This window comes from Amphibalanus amphitrite, unplaced genomic scaffold, assembly GCF_019059575.1.
Source record: "Amphibalanus amphitrite isolate SeventyFive unplaced genomic scaffold, NRLGWU_Aamphi_draft 000075F_arrow, whole genome shotgun sequence".
Taxonomy (NCBI): domain Eukaryota; kingdom Metazoa; phylum Arthropoda; class Thecostraca; order Balanomorpha; family Balanidae; genus Amphibalanus; species Amphibalanus amphitrite.
In genome coordinates, this window is record NW_024881571.1 from 548,621 (window position 1) to 571,253 (window position 22,633).

The 22,633-nt window shown below is 53.0% G+C and overlaps 1 protein-coding gene across 9 annotated transcripts in view; it reads right to left on the minus strand.

The window, feature by feature from the left end:
* Positions 1 to 4,211: 4,211 nt before the first annotated feature.
* The window catches only part of LOC122379297 (CUGBP Elav-like family member 3-B), a 131,797-nt gene continuing 113,375 nt past the window's right edge, over positions 4,212 to 22,633 (minus strand). For 2 of the 9 annotated variants that reach the window (XM_043361357.1, XM_043361359.1), the window contains exons 7-14: positions 19,574 to 19,729; positions 18,905 to 19,028; positions 15,867 to 16,025; positions 14,947 to 15,024; positions 12,796 to 12,858; positions 11,524 to 11,682; positions 10,395 to 10,553; positions 4,212 to 7,044 (exon numbers count right to left, since the gene is read on the minus strand). In XM_043361357.1, coding sequence (XP_043217292.1) covers positions 10,426 to 10,553; positions 11,524 to 11,682; positions 12,796 to 12,858; positions 14,947 to 15,024; positions 15,867 to 16,025; positions 18,905 to 19,028; positions 19,574 to 19,729 — 867 coding nt within the window. In that variant the 3' untranslated portion in view covers positions 4,212 to 7,044; positions 10,395 to 10,425. Of the gene's footprint in view, positions 7,045 to 9,634; positions 9,681 to 10,394; positions 10,554 to 11,523; positions 11,683 to 12,795; positions 12,859 to 14,946; positions 15,025 to 15,866; positions 16,026 to 18,904; positions 19,029 to 19,573; positions 19,730 to 22,633 lie in introns of all 9 variants that reach the window. The other 7 variants (XR_006256160.1, XM_043361361.1, XM_043361358.1 and 4 more) reach the window with 7 other exon arrangements.

Consider the following 22,633-nt stretch of genomic DNA (forward strand, 5'->3'; position numbering starts at 1 on the left):
ATGTCCGTACCACCGGCAGGAAACCTCGGGCGTTGGCACTCAGTTTGTGAAAATCCGGCCGGAGGCTGTTCCCTTTGTGACGTCATAACTCCGTGACCTGACATGACCCGGTCAAATTTTTTTTTATCAAAAGATGCGCAAGGTTTGCCCCATAAGGTACCCAAAATTTGGCGGCGCTGCGCGCCGTTGTTTTTGCACTATTTCCGAAAAGCCTCAGGGGGGGGGGGTTGCACCAACCCCCCCCCCTACATGGGCGAGGGTTAATAAAAGGCTATGATCTATCCAGACGATCGATTCAATGCACAGCAATTGCTATGCACTCTTACATAATCGCTAACGAGTTCAAGTTGCTGTTGACCTAGGAGGAAATACCTAAGCGTATGCCCTTTCATGGAAAGCATCTTTTGGGATAAAATAAAACGCATTTGAAACAATAGGAACTCACAATAAGCTTGAAGGTGAAATGCACTATCTTGGGAACAGATAAGGTGCACCTAATAAGTTCTAGGTTCAGAAAGGGATGATGACCCAGCCGGAACGCACGTTTTCACATTTATGCGGATAATCTAAATGAAATCATAATTTGCTCTTTCCTTTAGACATGCAATCATAAATGGATTATGTACATGTGTGTCTTGTGTGTATTTGCGAAAAAGACCGCACTTTGCACGCGTATCGCGTACCTTATGCTTGTTGCTTATGCGGCATTCAGGTCACTCCAAGGCCTCGTCTAACATGTTAACTGGGGGGGCCAAACCCCCGCAGTCATCGACCTGGCCCCCCCCCCAGTCAGGGCAAAAAGTCACTACTGGGGGGGGGGCGGCAATAGCCAAAAAGCAAACGAATTTTTATTTCGAGGCGTCAGTGCACATAAAAACAAATGCGTAAACGAAACGATGCAATGTGAGCACATTGAAATACCCCATTACCTAGGGCTGTTGTGTTAATTTTGTTCTGAACCATTTTTTTCGCTCAGCAATACGTTACATTTCGTCTTTTTAGGCGCCCAACTCCGTGTCCCGGATATTCTTTTTTCATTAATTTTGTCCGAACCTTTTGAATGGAAGGATTCACAAGTACGTACAGAGCCTCCGCTAAGCAGAGCTTTGCGTTGGCCCTGCCCTCTACCATCCGATCGCGCAATTCGTGATCTATGGCAGAATTTAGAGCCCAACCAAGGTTTAACGTATGCACATAGCCGCGCACGGCCGGTCCCCTCACTGACTTCGAATGGCTACGGCCTGCCACCAACCGTAACCATACTCGCCAGGAGGCTCATAAAGATCGAGCGATGTCGCGCTTCGAACCCGGACTGTTATAACCGGGACGCGTGCCCTCACCACGCGGAGTCCAAGGCTCTACCGGCAAAAAGTTCTCCTTTAGGTATCAATCTGTTGTTTCTGTCCTCGGGGCGTCAATCTCTTGTTTTTGCCTATCGTCGTCGTCCCTATGCGGCGTCCAACTTCTGGCTGGACGGTCACCGGTGTGCGGCTAGAGTAGCTCCTAATCGTACTGAAGCAGGCTCCCGTTCTGGGTGGTCGTACGTAGGCGCAGATGCCAGATTGGTGGTCTGTCTGTGGGGACGGGAACTCTGACAGCTGAATTATCTAAAGAAGTCGGCATGGAGTCCTGGAGGGCAAAAGCCAGCCACTTAGGGTCCCAACGTGCCTCAAAGCACTACTATCTTCATTTTTGTTTAGTTTATAGCCTCTGACGACCTTAAGGTTGTGTCGAAGATCCACGGCGATTACGGAGAATCCACCTGAGAAGCCATCAGTCTCCAAGTTGATACACAGGCATTACACTTGTCTGAGGGGGCCCTAGTGGGAAAATACGGTCTCCACTCAGATTGACCCTTAAAGCCTGGTATGGATCATATAAAACCAGTGTGGGCCCATAGAGACCGACGTGGGTCCGGAAGCTGGCATTAGCCCTCAGAGATCGGCATCGAGCGCTCAGAGGGGCCCATCAGGAACCGATGTGGCTCGCAAAAAAAAATATATGCGTTTGGGCCCTCGATATAAGGCTCGGCATGTAAATTCCTTAGACAAGGCACTGCCACTCAAACACACGCTCAACAACGAGGAGTGTCATTATTATTGTCTGATGGGGCAATGTGAGGAGGCTATAAACTAATGTACAAGCATGGGTCGGATGGCCTACTAGATTTTTATTTTATTAAAAAAAAAGATATTCATGGTGTCAGGGCTGTGATGAAAAATAAGTTGTCTAAATCCGGTGAGAAAACAGGATTTGGGGGTACCCTAGGTTTGGCTCCTTCAGTCTCTGGCCCCCCCAGTGAAAATTCCTTAGACGAGGCCCTGGGTCACTCGCAGTTGAAGTGATACTGTGCCGCAACACATCGTAAGCAGAATACTGCACCGCAATGCATCCGGCTCTAAATCGTCACTTGTTTAGCCTTGGCACTACTGAGACTTTCTCATTGTTGATATCGATAAATGACACCCGATATTACAGGTTATCATGCAATAGTTAATCCCAGAACCTGTAATAACCAATGCTAGCGACACGATGTCAAATACGGGGTTTATCGGGATGTTATTACAACACCTCACTGGGGTCCCCACGTCCAGCGCTAAGAATCTCCAAATGAAGACGGATTCGGCTCTGGCCGATGGACTGAACGACCGTCCGGCCTTGAACCGCGCTTCCATGGGAATTAGTGACGGGACTGATGGGCACGGAGCAGCTCCGTAACCCCTGCACAGCGGGGGCGCCCGGGTGCGTGCACTAGCACACTGATATCTGAACAGACACACACGTAGCTGGCAGGCCACCCGTGAGCCTGTCACGATCGGCAGGCGGTCTGCACGCACTAAACGCAGCCACCTAACGTCTTGTGGCTCTCAGCAGTGAAAGGCTGCTGCATTATGAGATTAGTGAGCATGCCACGCAGTGATGAGATGCACGCATAGTTTAATCGTGTCAATCGTCGCACTTATCAATACAATCTCCGGAGCTTTATCAATATAAACTCCTTCAGTGCCAGCAGTACTGAAACTAAACGCGGCCTCACGCAAAAGAGGAAGGTTCGGCACGCTGTCGACGTCACTGGGGCCAATGTCCAGTATTCTGTAGGAGCGTGACCCAGAGCGGGCGCTCCGGCATTCGAGGCCCGGAGAGGGGGGGGGGGGGTCGAGGTCCTGACAGGGGAGACACGTGTCTGGGTCCCACTGACGTAGGTCAATGTAACGCCACGGTAATGGCCGCGGAAACGTGCAAACTGTGTGTTATACGTTATAGCCTATAGGAAGGCAGTAAGGTTACGTAATGTTAGCACTGTTTGGTTTCGTAACGAGAGTCGAGCGTGCTGCAAGTCATTGAAGGCGCAAACACAGTCCGATTGCAATGGTAGCATTCTTACAAAGTTTTCAGCTTATAAGCTAAACAATAATTAACTATATCATGAACCGTTCCAACCGCAAGAAGCCTCTGTTGGCGATAAGCGAGCGAATGAGTGTCTCCATCTGAACCCCAGCGTTGCATTTAACTTACATCAGCCCAACTACTTATTCCACTCACATGATTATTCACAACTCAGGAAAACCCATCAGCAATAGCATGTATGCGACTATTTGTCACGTAAATCGACCTCGTGCATTGAATCACGCGAGGTGACTGACCCCTGCTCGGAGGCGGGACGATCGTTTCGTGCGCTTCATTTGTCTCTGATGTAAGGCAGATCTCGTGTCTCCGAAGGCGTGAGGTGGTGGAGGCATGCGAGACGCGAGTGAGACGGTTGGCGGGAAGGGTCGATTCTAGGGAGCGGCATTGGCGTGCAGAGGACGGACAGGTCCTTCGATGAGGTAACCACTACTTTAGTAGGCTGAGATAGCCGTGTAGGGCTGCAGGGGAGGTGTTCACTGCTCAGTGCCTCAGCTGGACATGACAATATCACTGCTCGACGTCAACCTGTCAATCGGTCAATCGACTCTCCCGGACTTCAATCTCCTGTGAGCGTTTTCCACCGACACCTCACTATGTCGTTCTCTCCGTCATTCATTCGCCAACGCACGCTGAGCGATTTACCGGTTCGTTCTATCACCATTCCGTAAATTCTGCGACTTCTTTTGACTCCGCCTCTTTTGTGACTTATTTCTGGAACCCAAAGAACCTGCCATATGTACGAGTAAACCATTGTCTCTGTATCTCCATCGAACCTCTCGATCTCCACAAACACCAAACGCGTGTTGTTGCACTTGGCCGAGTATATTTTGTTATAAAGAGTATTTATACAATACGCAAGCGGCCGCCGCAGCATCTGTGGATGGCCGGTCAGTCAGTCACCAATCGGTGGGGTGCGGAGCGACGAGCGGCGCCGGCCCGACACGACCTGACCTCGTCACTCACCACACATCAATACCCTGTCATGAGGTGGTCAGCTGCCGGCGCAGAGAGAGACAGAGAGTCGGCGAGGAGAGAGCGAGGAGCGGCGCGAGGGACGGGAGGGCGCTCGGAGGGACGGGAGGGCGCTCTGAGGGACTGGAGGGCGCCAGGAGGGCACAGGACCACCGTTTGATCTGAGGACAGTTGGGCTCGGTCGGAGACGGCTGCTCTACTGTGATATGCTTGTGGTCGCCAGGCGGCGCCGGGGCAGAGGAGCGCGGGTGCAGAGGTGCTGCCGCAGCGCGCGGGCCGCGCGGCGGTGCTGCCACCTGGCGGCGGCCGGGCCAACCAGTGACCGCCGCTCTACATTAGACTAATGGCACTCCGCAGCGGCCGGCGGAGTATCTCTATAACTAGGCAATATCACTGGCGGGGGCCCGGCGGCGCGGGCCGGTCGCCGGCGCTCTCACACGCTCGGCCCATCTCGGGCGGGCCCGGCCGTAAGACGCGCGTGGTCCCGTGCCTGCCGACCAGAGAGGAGGGTGCGGCTGACCGGCGCGCCTCCGCCGAGCCCCCGCAGGTGCTCGCTCCCTGCCCCCCCCCCCTGTGTGACCTCACACACGCACTCCCCCCCCCCCGCGGGCTGCGCAGAGCCCGATACTGGTCTCGGCTCCTCTGGGGCGGCGTCAATGCCCCGCGCCGGCGGACCGCCGCGTCCCAGCGCCCCGCAGGACGGGAGCCAGTTAACCTACTATGTACACAAGCCAACGGCGGCGACGCGACGTCCTTATGAAGGAGAGCTGCGGGACCGAGATTCGAGATCAGGAGAGATTCGGCTGTGTCTGCGATAAGTCATCCATGCACTTCAAACAAAACCGGCGCTTGTGCTCAGGGTAATAAATAATAACAGACGGGTCACCCTGTACTAAGCCTCCAGCGTTATTTGAGCACTACGCAGAGTTGTTAAACACGACCAAAACAGAGTGTCAACAGTGGCTGTTCAGAAACACGAATTACATCTCGCCCGCAATAGGAGATCCTAGTAAGCCGAATAAATGCGACATAAAGGACGTACAAAGTAAATATGGCTACTACGAACACGTGCTAAATAAACCTTCCATAGCGCATAAAATACGCATAAATATAACACAGGTCTACGATAAACAATAAATACCCCCCACGTGACATCAAACTGACAGCCTAGTACGGAGATCAGAACGGTGAACTTACAAAACCGGCAAAATACACTGAAACATAAATAGAAATACAGCAAGGATCAGGTACAAAACAACAAATTATCAAGCGGTTAAACACAACAGTGGACTAGCGGCTGAAAGACGTTGTTTTCACAATGACTTTTTGGCCAGTAACTATACGTGATTAGTATGAAGTAACAATATTGTAACAATTGACACCTTACGGCACCCAATTATCTTAGTCATTGATTTTCAGACTGTATAAGCATACACGAGATCATCAACAAGAACCAAGTCTTTGAAATTTGGCGGTTTATCCCTAGTCATATCATCAACCGTGCTCGTCCCCGTTTGGCCACCCCAATGGTCTTCGAAAATTAAAGAGCCCATGGAATGGCTACTTAAGGTCATGACATATTCAGACCATACTGATATGCAGGAAAGTTATCGTGCAAAAAGCGACTTTTCATAAACTTAGTACGTACTTAGCTTTGCTGGAATTATCGTACTTAGTGCCGTCAAATAAACACCTTGCGGGTCACATACTTTTTCTGCGACCGTAAGAAGCCAATAAGGCTGTCAATACAATAATATGCAGCGAACTCACTGCCAAAATGTGACCTTCAAAATAAGATGCTTATCGGACGGAAAATAATCTAGGAGACGATATATACACACTTTATCATTAAACCTAGTCATCATGCACTGTGTAAAAGTCGCAAACAACCCCTTCATTCACAACTCTACGATCTACAATACTACGCTGAGTTTTCAGCTCTTCCTTAACACCTAAAGACTAGCATCATATTTGTGTTTTGTTCTTGTGTGCGTGCCTACAACCATGGCGCCCGTACCAATAATGGACTAACTAGTACCTAATTATCTATCTGTATGCAGACACACTTCAATCATCGCAACCACAACTGGCCTTTAACAAAGCTCTGGCCAAAACTTAGCGTAAATTTTTAACCTCACCAACTTAACCGAGCAGAGTCAGCTTTCACACATACATCGCTCGCCCATTCTACGCAGGGTAATGTCTATATCAATAAATACTCGATAGATATTGGGTATATCTGCTACATCTCTAAGTGCCGAGCGCTGCCGCCTCGCTGGCAGGTTCCGCCGATCAGCTGTGCAGTCGCTCTCGCCGCCTCCAGGCCTGGAAGTCCAGCTCAAGAGCGCGGCGGCCCGCGCTACAGCACTACTCTCGGTATAAAGACTGGTCGGGCGGCGGCCGGCCGTGGACGACGCTAGCGCCACCTTCAACTCTAAATCACTCGCAGCGCCGCCTACTGGTCGTTCTCGGAGAGTGAGGCGCGTGTCCGGCTCGTGGACAGGCCGGCTCGGCTATCCAATGGCCGGTGCCAGGGAGCGGCTCGACCCGAGGACTCGGCTGGAGCGCCGACCGCAGGCAGGGACTAGACCGGCGGGGAGCAGCGCCGACGGTCGGCCGTCAGACTTACCACCGCTGCCGAACAGACGGCCTCCCGAGAACAGCCTGCAACAGGCCAGCCGAGACGCGTTAGGTACAGAAAGGCGCACACAACCCCGACCTTCCAACACGACTATTTACAATGCATTTGTTTAACCGTCTGCTATTCAAGTTTCTATGACAACAGTGGAAAATAACACATCTTAGACACTCAAACAAGCAACACAGTATATCCCCAGAAGTCCTGTTCGTATATCAATGCAATGTCCCTCGTTTGAGCGCCGATGTTGCGCACATATTTGCAACAGCGGGGCCCACAGCCAAGATGTTCACAATCCGGTGATACATTTAGACCGCGCGGCCACAAGTAGCGCCAAGGGTAGTCTGGGAACATCGCAGCACATAGCACATTGATCGAAGATTGACGGATATGGCAAGAGTCAACAAAGACGGGAGCACAATTGGCTGTGAGGAGCATGAGGCCAACATATCCGTCGGAACGGACATAAGTCTGTCAGGGATAAGTGTACACAAGAGACAGAGAAAGGCCTGGAGAGACATGGTAAATGTTAGGCTGGAATGTCAGTAGGAACAACATCAACCTAGCTGTGAGGAGCATACATATAATACTATTTTCAAGGAGCAAAGGCTAATTGTAAGGAAGTGAAAACATAATTGTTACAGAGCTGTGTTGAGAGTTGAGCTGAGCGACAGACTGGAGCTGCTTGAGTGGCCAGCATGGAACTGATCAAAACGATACCCTGAACTGGTTATGTGAGCCGGACAGGGAAGAAAGGAAGGCATGGAGTAACGGGCCGTTTCGGCCGCTGGCAGACGTCGAACAGCACAGGAAGCAGATCCGGCAGTACCCTGCTGCCGAGTAGTCAAACCCCTTAAATTGGAGCCTATTGTCGCTGATAGAGCCCTCAGATATTCCGGTATCGATACCATAGATGCCGCCGGCCAGCCTCGCCGGCCCAGTACCGTGGACAGACATACAGCCAGGGCACACACAGCTCCCACAGACAGACAGACACACAAACGGCGCAGCAAATAGCCGGCCTCGGAGACGATACAGCCAACATTGTTTCTGTTTTAAATTCATCTGGAACGTAGGGTTAGGAGCGCCCGGGGTGAGCCATATGCGTAGGAGAAGCGTCAAATAATTTGAATTAACTAGAGTTTCCTCAATAACTTCCCAAGGTAGCTAACAAATTTTAAAATATATATTTCACTGTCAAGGAAAGTTAAACTCGATGTCAGATTAGAAGTACGACTGTATTCTGTACAATAACGACTCAATAAAGTGAAAGTGGTGTTTCAGAAGGAGCGAACGCTGCATCTCTTATCCCATGCGCATTAACTTCCCCCATTTTCCATGTCTACCATCTACCTATAGTGTGATATTATATGTCGTTGACATTTCTTCACAAAGCATGAGTACGACATGCAGATCATAAAGCGTTGTTTTTCTTTCACATGCACGGGTAACATGTTTTATCTATAAAATTATGGGTTCCATGTATTCGCTCTAGTTTTATGAGTGTACCCTACTTCTACCTCTAGCACAAATACGGGGTTAGGGCGTACTAGTAAAACTGAACATCTATTTCATAAATTACTTTTTTTACTAAACGAACTTGTGGTCAGCTGCTCGGCACAAATAAGGTGGACCGACTGACACGCCTATACCTAAAAGTGAGCGTAGCGCACCTGGACTTTTTGTCGGTTATAACTGTAACGTCTTACCCAGCCAGTAAGTTGGTTTGGCTCAAGTCCGTTTCGCCCCGGCAACTTCGACATGCCAGAGTTGGGCCGGTGTAAACGGAACACCGTCAGATCCGGGGTTTGGGTCGATATGGCTTTATTCTGGTTATCCAGCCTTTGCCATAGCGCTCCCGAGTTGGTATGGTTTCGGACCGCCAAGTCTGGCCCAAGTCCGGCTCCCTGTCACGGCTCAAGTCCGGCTTCCTACGGCCAGGTCCGGCTGCCTCGTAGCTGCTCTGGCTTACTGCGGTTGAAGAACGGTTGAGGTACGGCACGGCTGATACGGCTAAGTCCGGCTGTCGTGCAGGCGAGCTCTGGGATCGTGTGTCAGCTCCAGTAGAGCCCCAGACCTTGCTCGTACTTTGGACGGTGCAAATGACGGAGCTAGCCAGAGTAAAACCAGATACGGTCCAGACCAAAATTGCTGGCTGGGAAGCGACTATTGAGCTAAAAAGTCGGGGTTGTTACAATACCCAACAAGAATGCAACTATAAGGCTAAAAAATGAGTCGATTAAAGGAGCTTCTACCGTCTAAGAAAAAAAACAAACTAAGGGAGAGGTCCGAAGGGGAGCATGTCTCGAAATTCAAACCTATATATAATTAACATTGAACACACCCTATAACTAGGACGATATCTGATAACATTGAACGATGTACCAGTTGATCGCTGAGGTGACACCGGAGGCGGGACTGCACATCAAGAGAGGGTCACACTCAGAACCGGTACAACGGTGGCGGCCACGTCGAACACAAAGCACCGTCTGTACGGCGGCGACAGCCAGGGCGGCCGGCGGCGCAGGAACACCGGGCGATGACAGAGCCATCTACATCAAACACTAGCGCCACCTATATCGGGAACACCCAGCGCCGGCACTCGCCGCCACTTACAAACGTCTCACAGCCGGATTTGAGCTTCATTATTAGTTTGCCGAGACTGCGAAATCGATATTATGCATTAGCGTAGTAGAAAATCAGACCCTTTCAGAACACTAGTTAAACAGTAAAATGGAAGCCATTTGATGGGCACTGTCCTATAATTGAGACACGGGATGACGTGTTTTTTTTTCCAAAAATATATGGTGGACATGCTGAACTGGACTCCAATATCACTCCACGGATCACTCTACTATTTTTAGACGATATTAGGTGTAATCGATGTTTTTTAATCAAAATAATCGCACCATATATTTGTTTTTCTTCTGTGGATGCGTTTTTGCCCGGCCATGCTTTCAGAGATCATGCCCATTCTCATCCGGATAGTCCAGGTATCTTCACTGAATTAGATGTTATAATGCTAGCAAGGGAAAGGTAGTCTACTGAACTGTAGTACGGGTTCCACTTCCTCATGTATATGCGGTTCTAATAACCCAATTCGGGACACGGACGAGCGAAGGTGAGCAACGATAAATGGTCGAATTAGTGATATTTGCATTAAATATTTTTTATCAAAGACCTAACACATATTCAGCCAAAGGTCGTATGGATTCAATATTTGTCCACACCTAAAATGTCACTTCTAGCGGTGGCGCCTCCCCCAGCCAAGTCGTTCAATGTCATCAGGTCCCGTCTCCGTCTCATCCTATCCCAACATGCCCCGTCTCTCACGTTCGTGGCAGACCCCGTCCCTTTCCACCGTTCTCCCGGTTACCTGCGGCTCGGCGGACGGCCACCTTGCGCCGCTAGTAGGGCCGGGACGAGTCCTTGGGCCGCTTCAGCTGCACCTTGAGCCGCTTCATGCCAACCTGAAAGCCGTTCATGGCCTGTATGGCCGCCTGTGCCGACGCCGGGTTATCGAAACTCACGAACCCTGCCGGCAAAAAGACACTCATAAACAGATGTAACTTGTGCTCAAGTCAGTACCATTATTTATCCCTGGCGAAATCGCCGTGAGCGATTTCGGGTGTTTGAACAGTTTTTTTTTTTGCCAGCTGCGAAACTCCAGACTATCCACAAACAGTCACAACGAAACCTGTCATTTCTGACACACTCTGGATACATCTCCATCCACGGCTCAGCTCGATTTTTCCCTCCCTTCTCTCGGCCGCCGTTAGCGATAGATGTGGAGGAACCTCTCTGCGCTCCTAAGCGCGCTAAGACTCGCCGTTGGGCGTCCTTTCTGTGACTGTCAGGGGAGCGGGGCACGTCTTAGAGGGCGGCGTCTGGCACAGACAGGTCGTACTATAAGCCGTCGGAATGGACTGCCAGACGGCGCGAAGTGGTAGGCAAATCTCCCTCTCCTTTTCGGCTAAACGACGGTCATTTCTTTTTCTCTCTTGTCGACGTCCACTGCCCTTACATGCCCAGTTCACACACACTCTTCATTGGTGCCGTATCACGACCCCAGCTTTTATCTGTCGTCCCCACACCCCTGTGTTCTTTCATCCGTCATTTCCCCTTTTTCATTCGCCCTCCGCCCTCTGTTTGCTCGAACCCTCCGGGCCCGGCGCCAGGGGCAGGGTGGCTCGGCCCACAGCGGACCGAGCAAAGGCCTACAAAAGCACGAACCGTCCAAACCAGCACTTTTACGAGCAACATCCACAAATAACCTCAACGGATGGATGACACCGATCTGGACCCGGGCCCCGCCAGCATCTCCCTCTCCCAGCAGAAGTCCGACTCCCTGAGGACTCCGGCGCCGCGCCGGGTATCGATCGGCCTCCCCTCCCCCCCGCCGCTGCGTGTGTATCGTCTATTTACGAGTCGGAGCGCGGCACAGCCCCGGCAGCCGACCAGCCACCTGTTGCAGGGGGTAAACGCCGGTGTCGGCGCTCACTCACCGAAACACTTGCTCTGGTTGGTGGCACGGTCGATGAACACCTTGGAGGAGATGACGTTGCCGAACGGCAGGAACATCTGCATGAGCTCAGCGTCGCCGAACTCCTGCGGCAGGTGGTAGATGAAGAGGTTGCAGCCCTCCGGGCCGCTTATACTGCACCCTGAGGGAGAGAGCAGGTCGCTGAGCAGACAGGGAGAGACAGAGGGCAGAGGGGTCACGTCCCGGGTCAAACCAATGACGACGTTCCGATTCCGAGCTAGATTCGGGGCTTTTAGCCGGTCGGCGCGACTAGCCATCATCAGAGGCCGGCGCGGCAGCTTTACCGAGCCCTATCGTGATGGGCCTTCATAATGGTGCTCCGGCTGGGCGGGACAAGCCGTCGCAATCGTTCCGTCGATCACGCGTCGGAGGGAGAGGGGGACGGGGCGGGGCAGAGAGGGGGAATAAATCAGCTGGCACCAATGACGCCGCGCCGGCCGGGCATACCGCGCGATTGTTATGAGTCGGCCGGCAGTGATGTGTGAACAAACGCAGCCGACCCGAGTCGGCCAGTCCCACAGTGTAAAAACAACACGATACTACCGCGCTGACGATGACAGGCTCGGCATGCACTCAGTCCCGGGCCGACGGCAAACACTGTACGGTAAAGGGGCAGACAGAAATGCCAGCGACAGCGCTGGCAGCCGGCCAACATCGACAGCATGCACAGGGCCGCAGCGAGCGGGAATCGATAATCGATACAAACATAATGACGGGTGGAGATGTTCGGTGGGAATTTCTCTTCGAGTTTCCGACCACAAAGAATAAGAAACGGACCCTTTCTGAGCAATAACAGCGCCGTTGAAATTGCATGAGCATATTTACAAGCGGACGCAATAAACGTCAATGGATTGGTCTGTGATAGTGTCAGGAAGAGTTATCGGCAGTAAGCCATCCGCTCGATGAGAGCCGCATTCAATTTCATGGACGTCGCCGCTGGGCCAGACAGAGTGCGACGCCACACGGCAGCCTCTGGGGCCGGGCCATGCCGGTTTATACCACAGAGACAAACAGGAACTACTGGGGACGTGCAATCATAGATTCTATCGGGGAGGGGATACCTCAGGCACGCATGCTGCATTCAAGAACAAATTAATCCACGAAGAAACATTGATACGGCCCAGTGGGCCATATAGGAACGTCACAGCAAAACAGACAGAAAGACAATGAGCGGTGACAAGCGGGCGAGTAGACAAGCAGGCGAGAGTGCGAGCAGCTCGAGTGGCGGTGTTACCTTGACGCGGCAGAACCAGCGGCTGCGCGGCCACGATCGGGGGATAGGGCTGGGGGAAGGCGGCTGCAACACACACAGAAACCGGCCATCAAACACTGAGAGCCGCGCCAGGCGCGACACACCGACACACTCAGATGAACGCGGACGGCGGACCCCTGTCCCCCACACCGCGCGGCGGCTCCCTCACCGCGCGACACGCAGACACACATAACGACACACGCAGTACATACATGTACCGATCAACTGCCCATATACAGCCACCGATGCAGCCAGCATGCAGGGGCCCCGCTTTATCCTCCGTCCCACAGATTCCAAATGGGATGTCTGATTTCCTACAGTTATTGCTACGACTATCTATCCTGAATGCCCTCTTTATATTAACCAGTGGGTACTGGGTACCCACAAGACACACACCTCGACTTGCCCCCCCAAAAAAAAACTTTTCAAAACATTTCTTCCTAGAGTTGTGAAAACAATTCCAGTAGGTACGGAAAGACCGGCCGGCGCGGCGGCCGCGGCTTGTCCGGTACAGCCTACATTCAGGCGTTCAATAGCCCTGCCATCTAGCGGCAGAACTAGTAAGCATGCACGAGTTGCAATTAGATCTGCTTCTCAGGACAGCTTTTGCGAACGACGGAATTTCAGTTACACCTTCTTTATTTAAAGAACAAAATGACGCATCTACTGTATCAAATATCAGCATCAGTGGAAATATGAAATATCAGTGGAGCTATCAGCCCCAGCGGCCCGTGGCGAGGCCCGTCGGTTCCACGGCTCCGTCGGCAGCGACCCGGGCCGTGATGGACGCCGCCGCGGCCCGGGCCGACTGTTGCGCCGTTCCTGACAGACCGCCGGATGCGGGAACATGGCGGACTGATGGCGCAGCACGCGACTGGTCCGGGCCGGGTTCGGCCGACCGACCGTCGCCGGCGGAAAGTCGGCCATCCCCGCGCGGCGGCCAACTCTGCCGCCCGGGCCCAACTTTGGCCCGCTCTCAATACCCATTTGGGGCGACCAGTGTCCGGACAGTTTCTCGGTAAACGCCGCGAAGACGCGGGCGGCGGAGGAACGGGAGCGACTATCGTGGGAGGTCCGTAATGGGGTGAGATAGTCTTGCAAGACCAGGCGAAGGTACGACGCTAGTTCAGGATGGTGTTTCCATACTCCGGCTCCCAGCCATTACATTACCAATGGAACAGTACGGGTGGTAACGTACTTAGTATAGCGGGCTGGTTGGGTACAAGTTTTACTGAGTTTACTATGAATTTAATGTGCATAAAGTAAATGGGTTTTGCAAGAGGCTTTCGTAGAACGGAAGCACCGTTCAGAGATCACAGTGGCAAATGAAAAAAGCACGCGCTGAAACTAGCTGCTTTAGTTTACTATCTGCTAGGAGCTTTTCACTGTCTACATATTAGAGAAAGAATCCCATTCTGAGGTCTTTTGGGAACAGCAGGGGGCGGCCAGTGCAGTGGTTACCACTGAACCAATAAAAACCAACGTCCACCATCCCTCTAACTGGGCGCGGCTGTCGGAGTGTCAGCCTCGGGGAGAGGGTAGAGGGCTGGAGTTTTAGTTCGGACAGAGGGCGGGGGGAGGACTGGGGACACGTCGCGTCACATCAGCGCTGCAGTCGGCGCCGAGAGTTCACAATGGAGCGTCCCCGGCCGGACGACTGTCTATTGGACGCCAGTTCGCCACTGGCCAGCGCGGCGCGGCGCTGTTCATGGAAAAACGGCGCCGACGCGGACTCCCAGACCATTCGTCCAGCCGACACAATGACCGCGGAGCTGCTGCAAACAAAACTATCTCCCCGACTGCTTCCGACAATAATCGCCTAGTGTGGCGCAGCACAACGGACGACCGGTTGGACTCCCAATAGGCAGAACACATTTAATGAAATAAGAAAACGTGTTCAACACTCTCTTGATGGGAGATTATCAATCCCACAAGATGATTTTTTTCAACTACGACTCAGTAAATAAAGTATAATGAAGCCATTCCACTCCCCGAGCCTAACAGATAAGCTGGAAAATCCCACATCCTCTCAACACTAATCCCCCGCGGAACACCACACCGAAAGCTGAACACCGAACGATATTGACACCGACAGTGAGACCGTCACGGGGCCGAGTCAGAGTCAGTACTCACCGACTCCGGAGTAGGGCATGCCCGGGTAGGGCGGACTCTGGAGCGCCTCCCCGCTGATCGGAGTCGGTGATGACAGCACTGGAAGGCGGGGAACAAAGAGGTTATGACTGGGGGGAGAGGGCCGGCTTTAGCCGACAGTCAGTGAAGGACTGTTTCTATTCAACACGAAACGCCATGGAAGCGTTACTATTTATATGTATGTATAACAAACTCGGGAGATATTAAACTGCATATTTGTTTCACGGACGTAGCACAGCGTCGCTTACATCGTGAGCATGACCATAGTTCGCTAAACGCAGATATACGGAACCGTAGGGCGCAGTTCACAGGGTTCCAGACTCCAGTCCACTGCCTTCCCCACTCTCCCTTCCTCCCTCCCTCTCTCCGCTCTCCCCCGAGACTGTAGTTTGGCCCTGCCGGCGACACGCGAAAGCTCTCGAGCTGCCGGCCGCTGGGGATTCGGAAATGTCACCGGGCCGCACGGGAAGGAGACCTCCGAGCGGCGGCCGCGTCACCGGAGACGGCCGGACCGCGCCCGTGGTGACGACATACTCTGACCGGTGACGACACACTCCGACCGGTGACGACACACTCTGACCGGTGACGTCATTTATAACAAAGGGGAGACATCTATGACCCAGTCGGTAGTCTGTGGCCACTGAAAAAGCCATGTTTGTGTTGCAAAGAAAACAGCCTCTCTCTATCATTACAAAAACTCAGTCTGAGACTAAACAAAGCCTTACTTTAACTTTAAAGTCATTCAAAGCAAAGGACTTTCACATGTTGTGAAAAAAAAACATAAAACGTAGCGCATTCAGATATTATCACTGCATCCCCATTCCCCATATCAAATCAGGCACCATCATCAGGAGCAGTCTCACTACAATTGTCACACACAGCACACGGGGTTGGGGCCGTACCGTACTCACAGGCCGGGTAGGACTGCGGCAGCCCGTTGGTGTAGACGCCCGCCTCGGACACCACCTGGGGCTGAGACGAGGCCGGCGCGCCCACACTGAACGTCGACATGGTCGGTGACGGCATGTTGGGCAGCACCCCGTTGCCGGAGGGGGCCGAGCCTGTAGGGTAGACGGGGAGGGAGGTTAGGAGAGACGGACAGGGACACGAGCCGCCTGTGTATGTTAGAGGAGGGGGCCGAGCCTGTTGGATAGACGGGAAGAGGAAATGAGGTTAGGAGAGAGCAATAGGGGCGCAAAGTACCGGAGGGGAACGAGTAAGTGCGACAGATGGTAGAAAGGGATGGTTAGGGGTAAATCGAAGTTGGTCATACTTGGACCAAGCCGTCAATGATAAATGGAAGGTTGCAAATGTGCATTTGCGGTTGGAAGGGTTATGAATTTCCGGTGATTATACAAAGCATTTATCGAAGCGTTCATAAAAGATGGCAAAAAATGAAAGAAGCAGGGCGAACACCAATCAGACTAAATGCTACGCTACACTTAAGAATAAGTCAGCAAAACCTAAAAAAGCGAGACTCCAATTTGGCTACCCTTCCTCTTTTTGTGACAATGTACTAAACAAGCATCGACATAAGGATTACAGGCCTAAGCATTTGAGCAGCAGGTAAACAAAGACATCGATCCACATCGGGCGAGATCGGACTCGGCGCAATTCATTACCGGCCGAATATGAGCTCCAACTCATCAGCCGGGCCGCCATGGTCAACTCAGTCCAATCACATTAGGACTGCTGCGGGATCGCGCACATTGCACACGCCAGGTCAGCAGGTCAGGCTGAAATGAGTTCGATGAAATGTCGACCAGAAGCGCATCAGGAAGTTGACAGGTGGAAGTTTGAATCAGGTGCGCGACTTCCGATGTCATGTCCGAGCTCAGTGACCCGCAACATGGTCCCAGACAGACTTACGGCATGTTCAGATAAAAAGAAGGCATAAATATTCTAATAAGTTGATTGGTTTGGTCCATCTTGGTTTATTCAGCGACGCTCAGCTGCCGTAATGCTTCCGCCAATCACAGAAATGGACTCGATGATATTGTTTCCCGGCCCTCGCTTGGCCTGTAAGCTATCAAGCGATGTACTATGCATTACACAAACGCGCTTGTCAATGCAAATGGTTTGCTATGATGAAGATTAATATTGCCGCGATGATAATGTGCGGATTCTCCGGCGTTATCCAAGTAGCCTCATAAGCTAACCGGTATTTTCCGCTCATGCATTTCGAGCAGTTTATATCCAGTAGACCTCAGCCGGCGGCGTAACCGCGCAGCTCCCCAGCCCTTCGCGTGTTTGTCGAAGGCAGCGAATGTCCAAAACTTGTCCGGAATGAATATTAACTTTGCGCGCGGCTGGCGCGGTGCGGCGGCCGGCGGCGGTCCAAGTTCGCCAGCTCCTGCTCCGTCCGTCTCCCCCAGTCGGTCCGCGGGCGCTTCCGTCAAATACTGCACACCGCACACCGCATCCGACCCGCTAATTACCGCCTCACGGGAAGCCCGACAAAAACTCCAGCGCGTCCAACTTTGCGCTGTAAGCAAACAGCTCGGCTCCCCTGGGGCAGACCTCGGGATACCTGAGCCGCCGGACCGCGTCGCCCGCCGCCGCCGGCCGCGCCGGGCGGCGCCTCAAGACGAGCGCTCACACACCAGAGCGCCGGCCCGTTTTGACAGCCAAATTGGCCCCGACCAGGCTCGGATGCATATTACATGAGGCCGTCGTCAGAGGGCCGCAGTGCCGCGCGGCCCGCCATGATATATACGGTCCACAGACAGCGGCCTGCGCTGGGCTTGCCTGAGCAGCTCCACTGTAGCCGCGAGACAGCGAAGCAGCGCTAGCCGACACTTCCCACCTGACGAATGTGACTCATGTCGCATGTTGAGACGTACAAGCCGGTGGTGTGAACACCGCAACATAAAACATAAGTTCAGCTTCAGTGACAATCGAGACTAGCGTTCACACATGTAGGATTAGAACTATTAGCATGTTAAGCTTCTTGCGCGGAGAATGGAGCGGTAAGACTGATAATTTTGTCTGAAGACAAAGAAGATCAGACTAGGGCAGAACTACTCCACCATATCAGGCGAACAATCTATCCAACGCCCTTAAAAGAGATGTAATATTTCATCCTCTCAGATTTATATCTCCGCTACAGCTTTCGCCGACAATTTCAAAAGAGTTAAACAATCAGATCGGTTGGTTTTATATCGTTCATACTTTGAAGCACCGATGCTGTATATTGGACAACTTCCAGAATTTCCAGGCTGGCGTGGCTGTTCTTTGGGTTAAGTTCTGTGAAGGCGGGAGGATCCCATACAGTGCACACGCAACTCTAGCATGTAGTTCCCTCGCTGCCTGACATCTTATCCAAGCCAGTGCCGCCGCTGGTGCCAAACTCCCGGCCTTTTCAAACTTTAACTAAACGTGTGCAATGCCAGGCAAAGTACGCCCGACTTGAAGCACGGAATCCATTTCACAAACTCGTCTGCATGGGATATAGTTACATTTCATCTTTAAGTGAGCATGTCGCAAGTGCAGGGTAAAGTTCGGATGAGAAGCATTGAGAAGACTTATGGAAACACTCGAGTGAGGATTGAATATCACAGTAAAGATTCATCAGGTCTGAGTCGGGCGGTGGCTCCACCGGAGCAGAGGCGGCGCCGATAAAGGTTGCAGGATTCTCACTGCGAGACTGGTGAAACGTGTTCTCTTCAGCACTGTTCGAGATCACTGCATGACAATGGGCGCCTCTGCGCTCTGCAAACCCCATTCACATCTCGCAGCAAACAGCTTTTTATGCTCGTTGAACTATCTACTCATGCCTGGATGATGTGTTATATATGGATTCATAGCCTTCTGTACACCAGACCTCGGTTTACAGAGGCCTATGATGTATGACAGCAGTCATACGGTCTACGGGAGACAAGAAACCGTTTTTATACGATTTTGAAAAAGAGCTGGCTGACTGGTACCAGACCGTACTGACCTGTGGAGGTGGGTACAATCGTACTCGGTATGCCGCTGGGCAGTGTACCGTGCGGCAGGTGCGCCAGCGCCGCCATCGGGCTGATGTAGCTCCCCTGGGCGGCGGCCATCAGTGCCGCCTGCTGCTGTGACGCACATCACACCGACACAACTGACGTCAGACTCACGACACGCGAGATTCAGAACGAAAACGGATCGGGTTCGGCAGAGGGGCCGAAACGTCATAGCTTCAGCTGAAAATTAAGTGATGCTTGGCAATGAATTTCACTCAGTAATGCATGAAATCACAGATCACAAACGACTTTGTTAGATTTTCCGTTGAGTTGGCTGTCCCATCCCGTCGTGATCGCGGTCACTCGAATCATTCTTTGTCTCTCCGGCGCTCCGCCAGTGACGCCATTATCAGAGCCCGTTATTAAATCACGCGACACGATCTGAATTAATATGCGCCCCCCGCGCTGCCACTGCCGCGTTAATTATGCTAAAATGATTAATGATAACACCTGGTGTCTGGTGGTGGTTCATATCTAGCCCAGCAATGGATGACTGGAGCGCGCAGTCCCACAGACCGGCCGGCTGGCAGAGAGATTGGAGCGAGCTCCAGTCGCCCCCCCCCCCCCCCACTATCAACAGCGGCCCCAGTGCGCACCCTTGTGGCAGGTGAACTCACATTGTCCACGACCTGGGCGTATGTGCCGTAGGCGCCGAACTGGTTGAAGACGAACGGCGAGAGCAATCCCATGTTGCCGGACATCTGCTGCATCCTCCTCAACTGGCGCTCTTTCTCAGTATCGGCGAACTTGACCACCAGGCTGGACGATGCTCCCTGAGATCACAACGAGAGCGGTTGGTGAGAAAGGCAGAGGAGTAGTCACCGGACACTGGACGGATAAGTAATGATGCTGGGTCAGAAGAACAGCGGAAGAGCGGGACAGAGCATTAGATACTGGATGGGTAGACCAAAGGACGATGCTCTCTGGGGTCAGGACAGTGGGTGAGCAGGCAGAGCAACGGACAGACACGCGGACAGGCCGAGGACAGTGCGCCTTGGGATAAAACCGAGAGCAGTGAACTTACAAGAGCCTTGGACGGGCCGACGGAAAATGTTCTCCGGGATCAGAAGAGACACGTGTCGAACGTGACAGAGCAGCAGAAAGGCGCAAACCGGACAGAGGGTGGGCCGGGAATTTCAGAGTGATAATGTAATGGGTATACGGTGATGTGCGTCTACATATACAAAGATTATCATGTAAAGTAAAAGGCCATGGACATTTGACAATATTCGATATTTTGTGATGGTCTCTTAAAAAAAAAACTACACATCAGTCTTGGTAAATAGTTATTGTGGACGTTGTTGGACCTCCTATGCTATGTAATGGGGGAAAATGATTCATTAAAATAGAAACTTCACCCCAACTTGACAAAGGATTTCCAATAACAGCTTGCAAGCATCAAGCGCAGATCTGTCAGATATTGAATCAAATTATAGGCCGTGACCTTTCAAATATTTCCTGTTCCTCAATTGTAGAAATGTAAGGTCAGCTTAGACATTGTGCTCGACAGTACAATATCATCGGCTTGAGACAAGGAAACGTAAAATAACCGACACCGAGCGTTTGGGCGGGCGAAAATGCCGTTCCAATAGCCTGGCTTAGTGAAAACTACTTTCAACAGAAACAGTACAATCTGAGATCTCCCTGAGCACCGTGAGAGCGGATTTCCCGTCCGTCGGTCTATTGCCAGAAGAGCAGAGTTTTCACCACCGTCCCAGCACAGCATCCCTCTCCCCAGCCCCTCGGTCCCGCCCCATGAGACTTTCCCCACCGTGAACGACAGCAGAAGGGCGTAGCTCAGTCAAATGTTAACCCGGCGCCGCCGCGCGCGCCCGTCGCATGAACAACTTTGCAAATCCTTCAGCTCGCTAACCGGATCTGAAGGCAAACTTTGTCGGCGTCGGGCCGCTGCGCGCCGGAGGGCCGGGCCGGGCTGACGGAGGGCCGGGGCCGGTCGTGCGGGTCGTGTCACGTCAGGTCACTGAGCGACAGGCCGGACGGGCCGCCGGCGGCGTCAGTTCCGGGCACCAATCAGCGCGCCATCGGTATTTACTTTGGAACTCATGTCAGGACTGGTGATGGCCGGCGCCCACTGACAGAGCCCCGGTCAGTCAGCGGCCGGATGGACCGACGGACAAAGGGAGTCGGTCAGACTGGCAGGCAAGCGGGCAGACGTTCAGACGGTCAGACGGATAAACGGTCAGAGAGACAGACGGTCAGCCCGCCAGAAAGACAGACAGACAGACAGACAGACAGACAGACAGACAGACAGACAGACAGACAGACAGACAGACAGACATACAGACAGACAGACAGACATACATACAGACAAACAGACAGACAGGCAGACATACAGACAGACAGACAGACAGACACAGGCAGACGGACAGCTCGGCCGGACAGACAGACGGACAGACAGAGTGCTGACCGAGCCGCTGCCACTCGACCGCCCATTCAGAGAAGAAGGCGACGGCGCGCCGCCAGTGAAAGCTGGTCTGGCAGAAGAATACTCCTAACTACGCGCCTCTGATTGGCGGCTGGAGACGGCCTCCTCCGCCCGCCACTGCCAGCTTCAAAGTTGGACGGCTTGAAAAGACAGACTGATGACCCGTTAAGATCACCTCGGAGCACTATCAATACGCCGATTTGGTGGCAATCCCGTCTCATCTGAGCGCAGCGCTGCGCCGGCGGGACGGGGCGGGGAGAGGAGAGAGGGGCAGCGAGCGGGGAGGTCGGAGGCCGGCAATTTGAGAAACTCGGACGACGCTTGGTATCGACCGGGTCAACAGGCGGCGGCGGCGGCGGCGGCGGCGGCGGCGGCGGTGTGAGCCGCCGGCCGGGAAGGGAGAGCGGACGGCCGCCGCCGCCGGCCGTCGGCCGTACCCTAATGACGCCAGCGTCACCGCCGCCGGCCGAGAGGGGCGTCATTACAGCGCGCCGGCGGCGAGCGGGCCGTGTCCGCGCGCCGCGCCGCCGGCCCTGATTGGCGACCGGCCCGCGCCGCGTGTCGCGCCGTGTCGCACGTAATGAGGCCGCTCCGACCGCCGACCGCCCTGGGTCGGGGAGCCCTCCCACCGACCGCCAGCCGACCGCCCTAGGTCGGGGAGCCCTCCCGCCGACCACCGCTAGGACAGCGCTGAGTCTGTATCAGTGATACAGAGCGTCCGCCAGACCAGCTAAAAAACGGACACCGATGCTGTTTTCTCTCGTTTAGAGCTTCATTTCCGGCGAAATGATGTCGCGCCCAGGGACGATATACAGCGGAAGAGAGCAGGGCGGGAGAGAGGACTGGGAGTGCGATACGGTTCTCAGACACAGCTCGCTCGCTCGTAAAACCGCCGCTTATTACCGTCCGCTTTGGCTGGTGATCGGATGCAGAGTGTGTGCTGCGCTGAACATCAAACGGAAGAACGGAATACTGATGGTTTGATTTTCTCGGCGACAGGAATAATTACGCATCATTAAAGGGAAAGGTGCAGTTCATCATTTTGCTTAAAGCTAACGTTGAGCGTTATATACAGAATGAAAGTTGTCGATGGGCATTCGACCAAGCGCCATCACCTCATAACGGCACAACGTCGAAAGCTGTTTTTATGTGCATTTCCTGTTGAACTTTTACAGACAGGTTTCATTCTTTTTCTCTAACATCCATCACTGATATCAACTGCACTAAAATG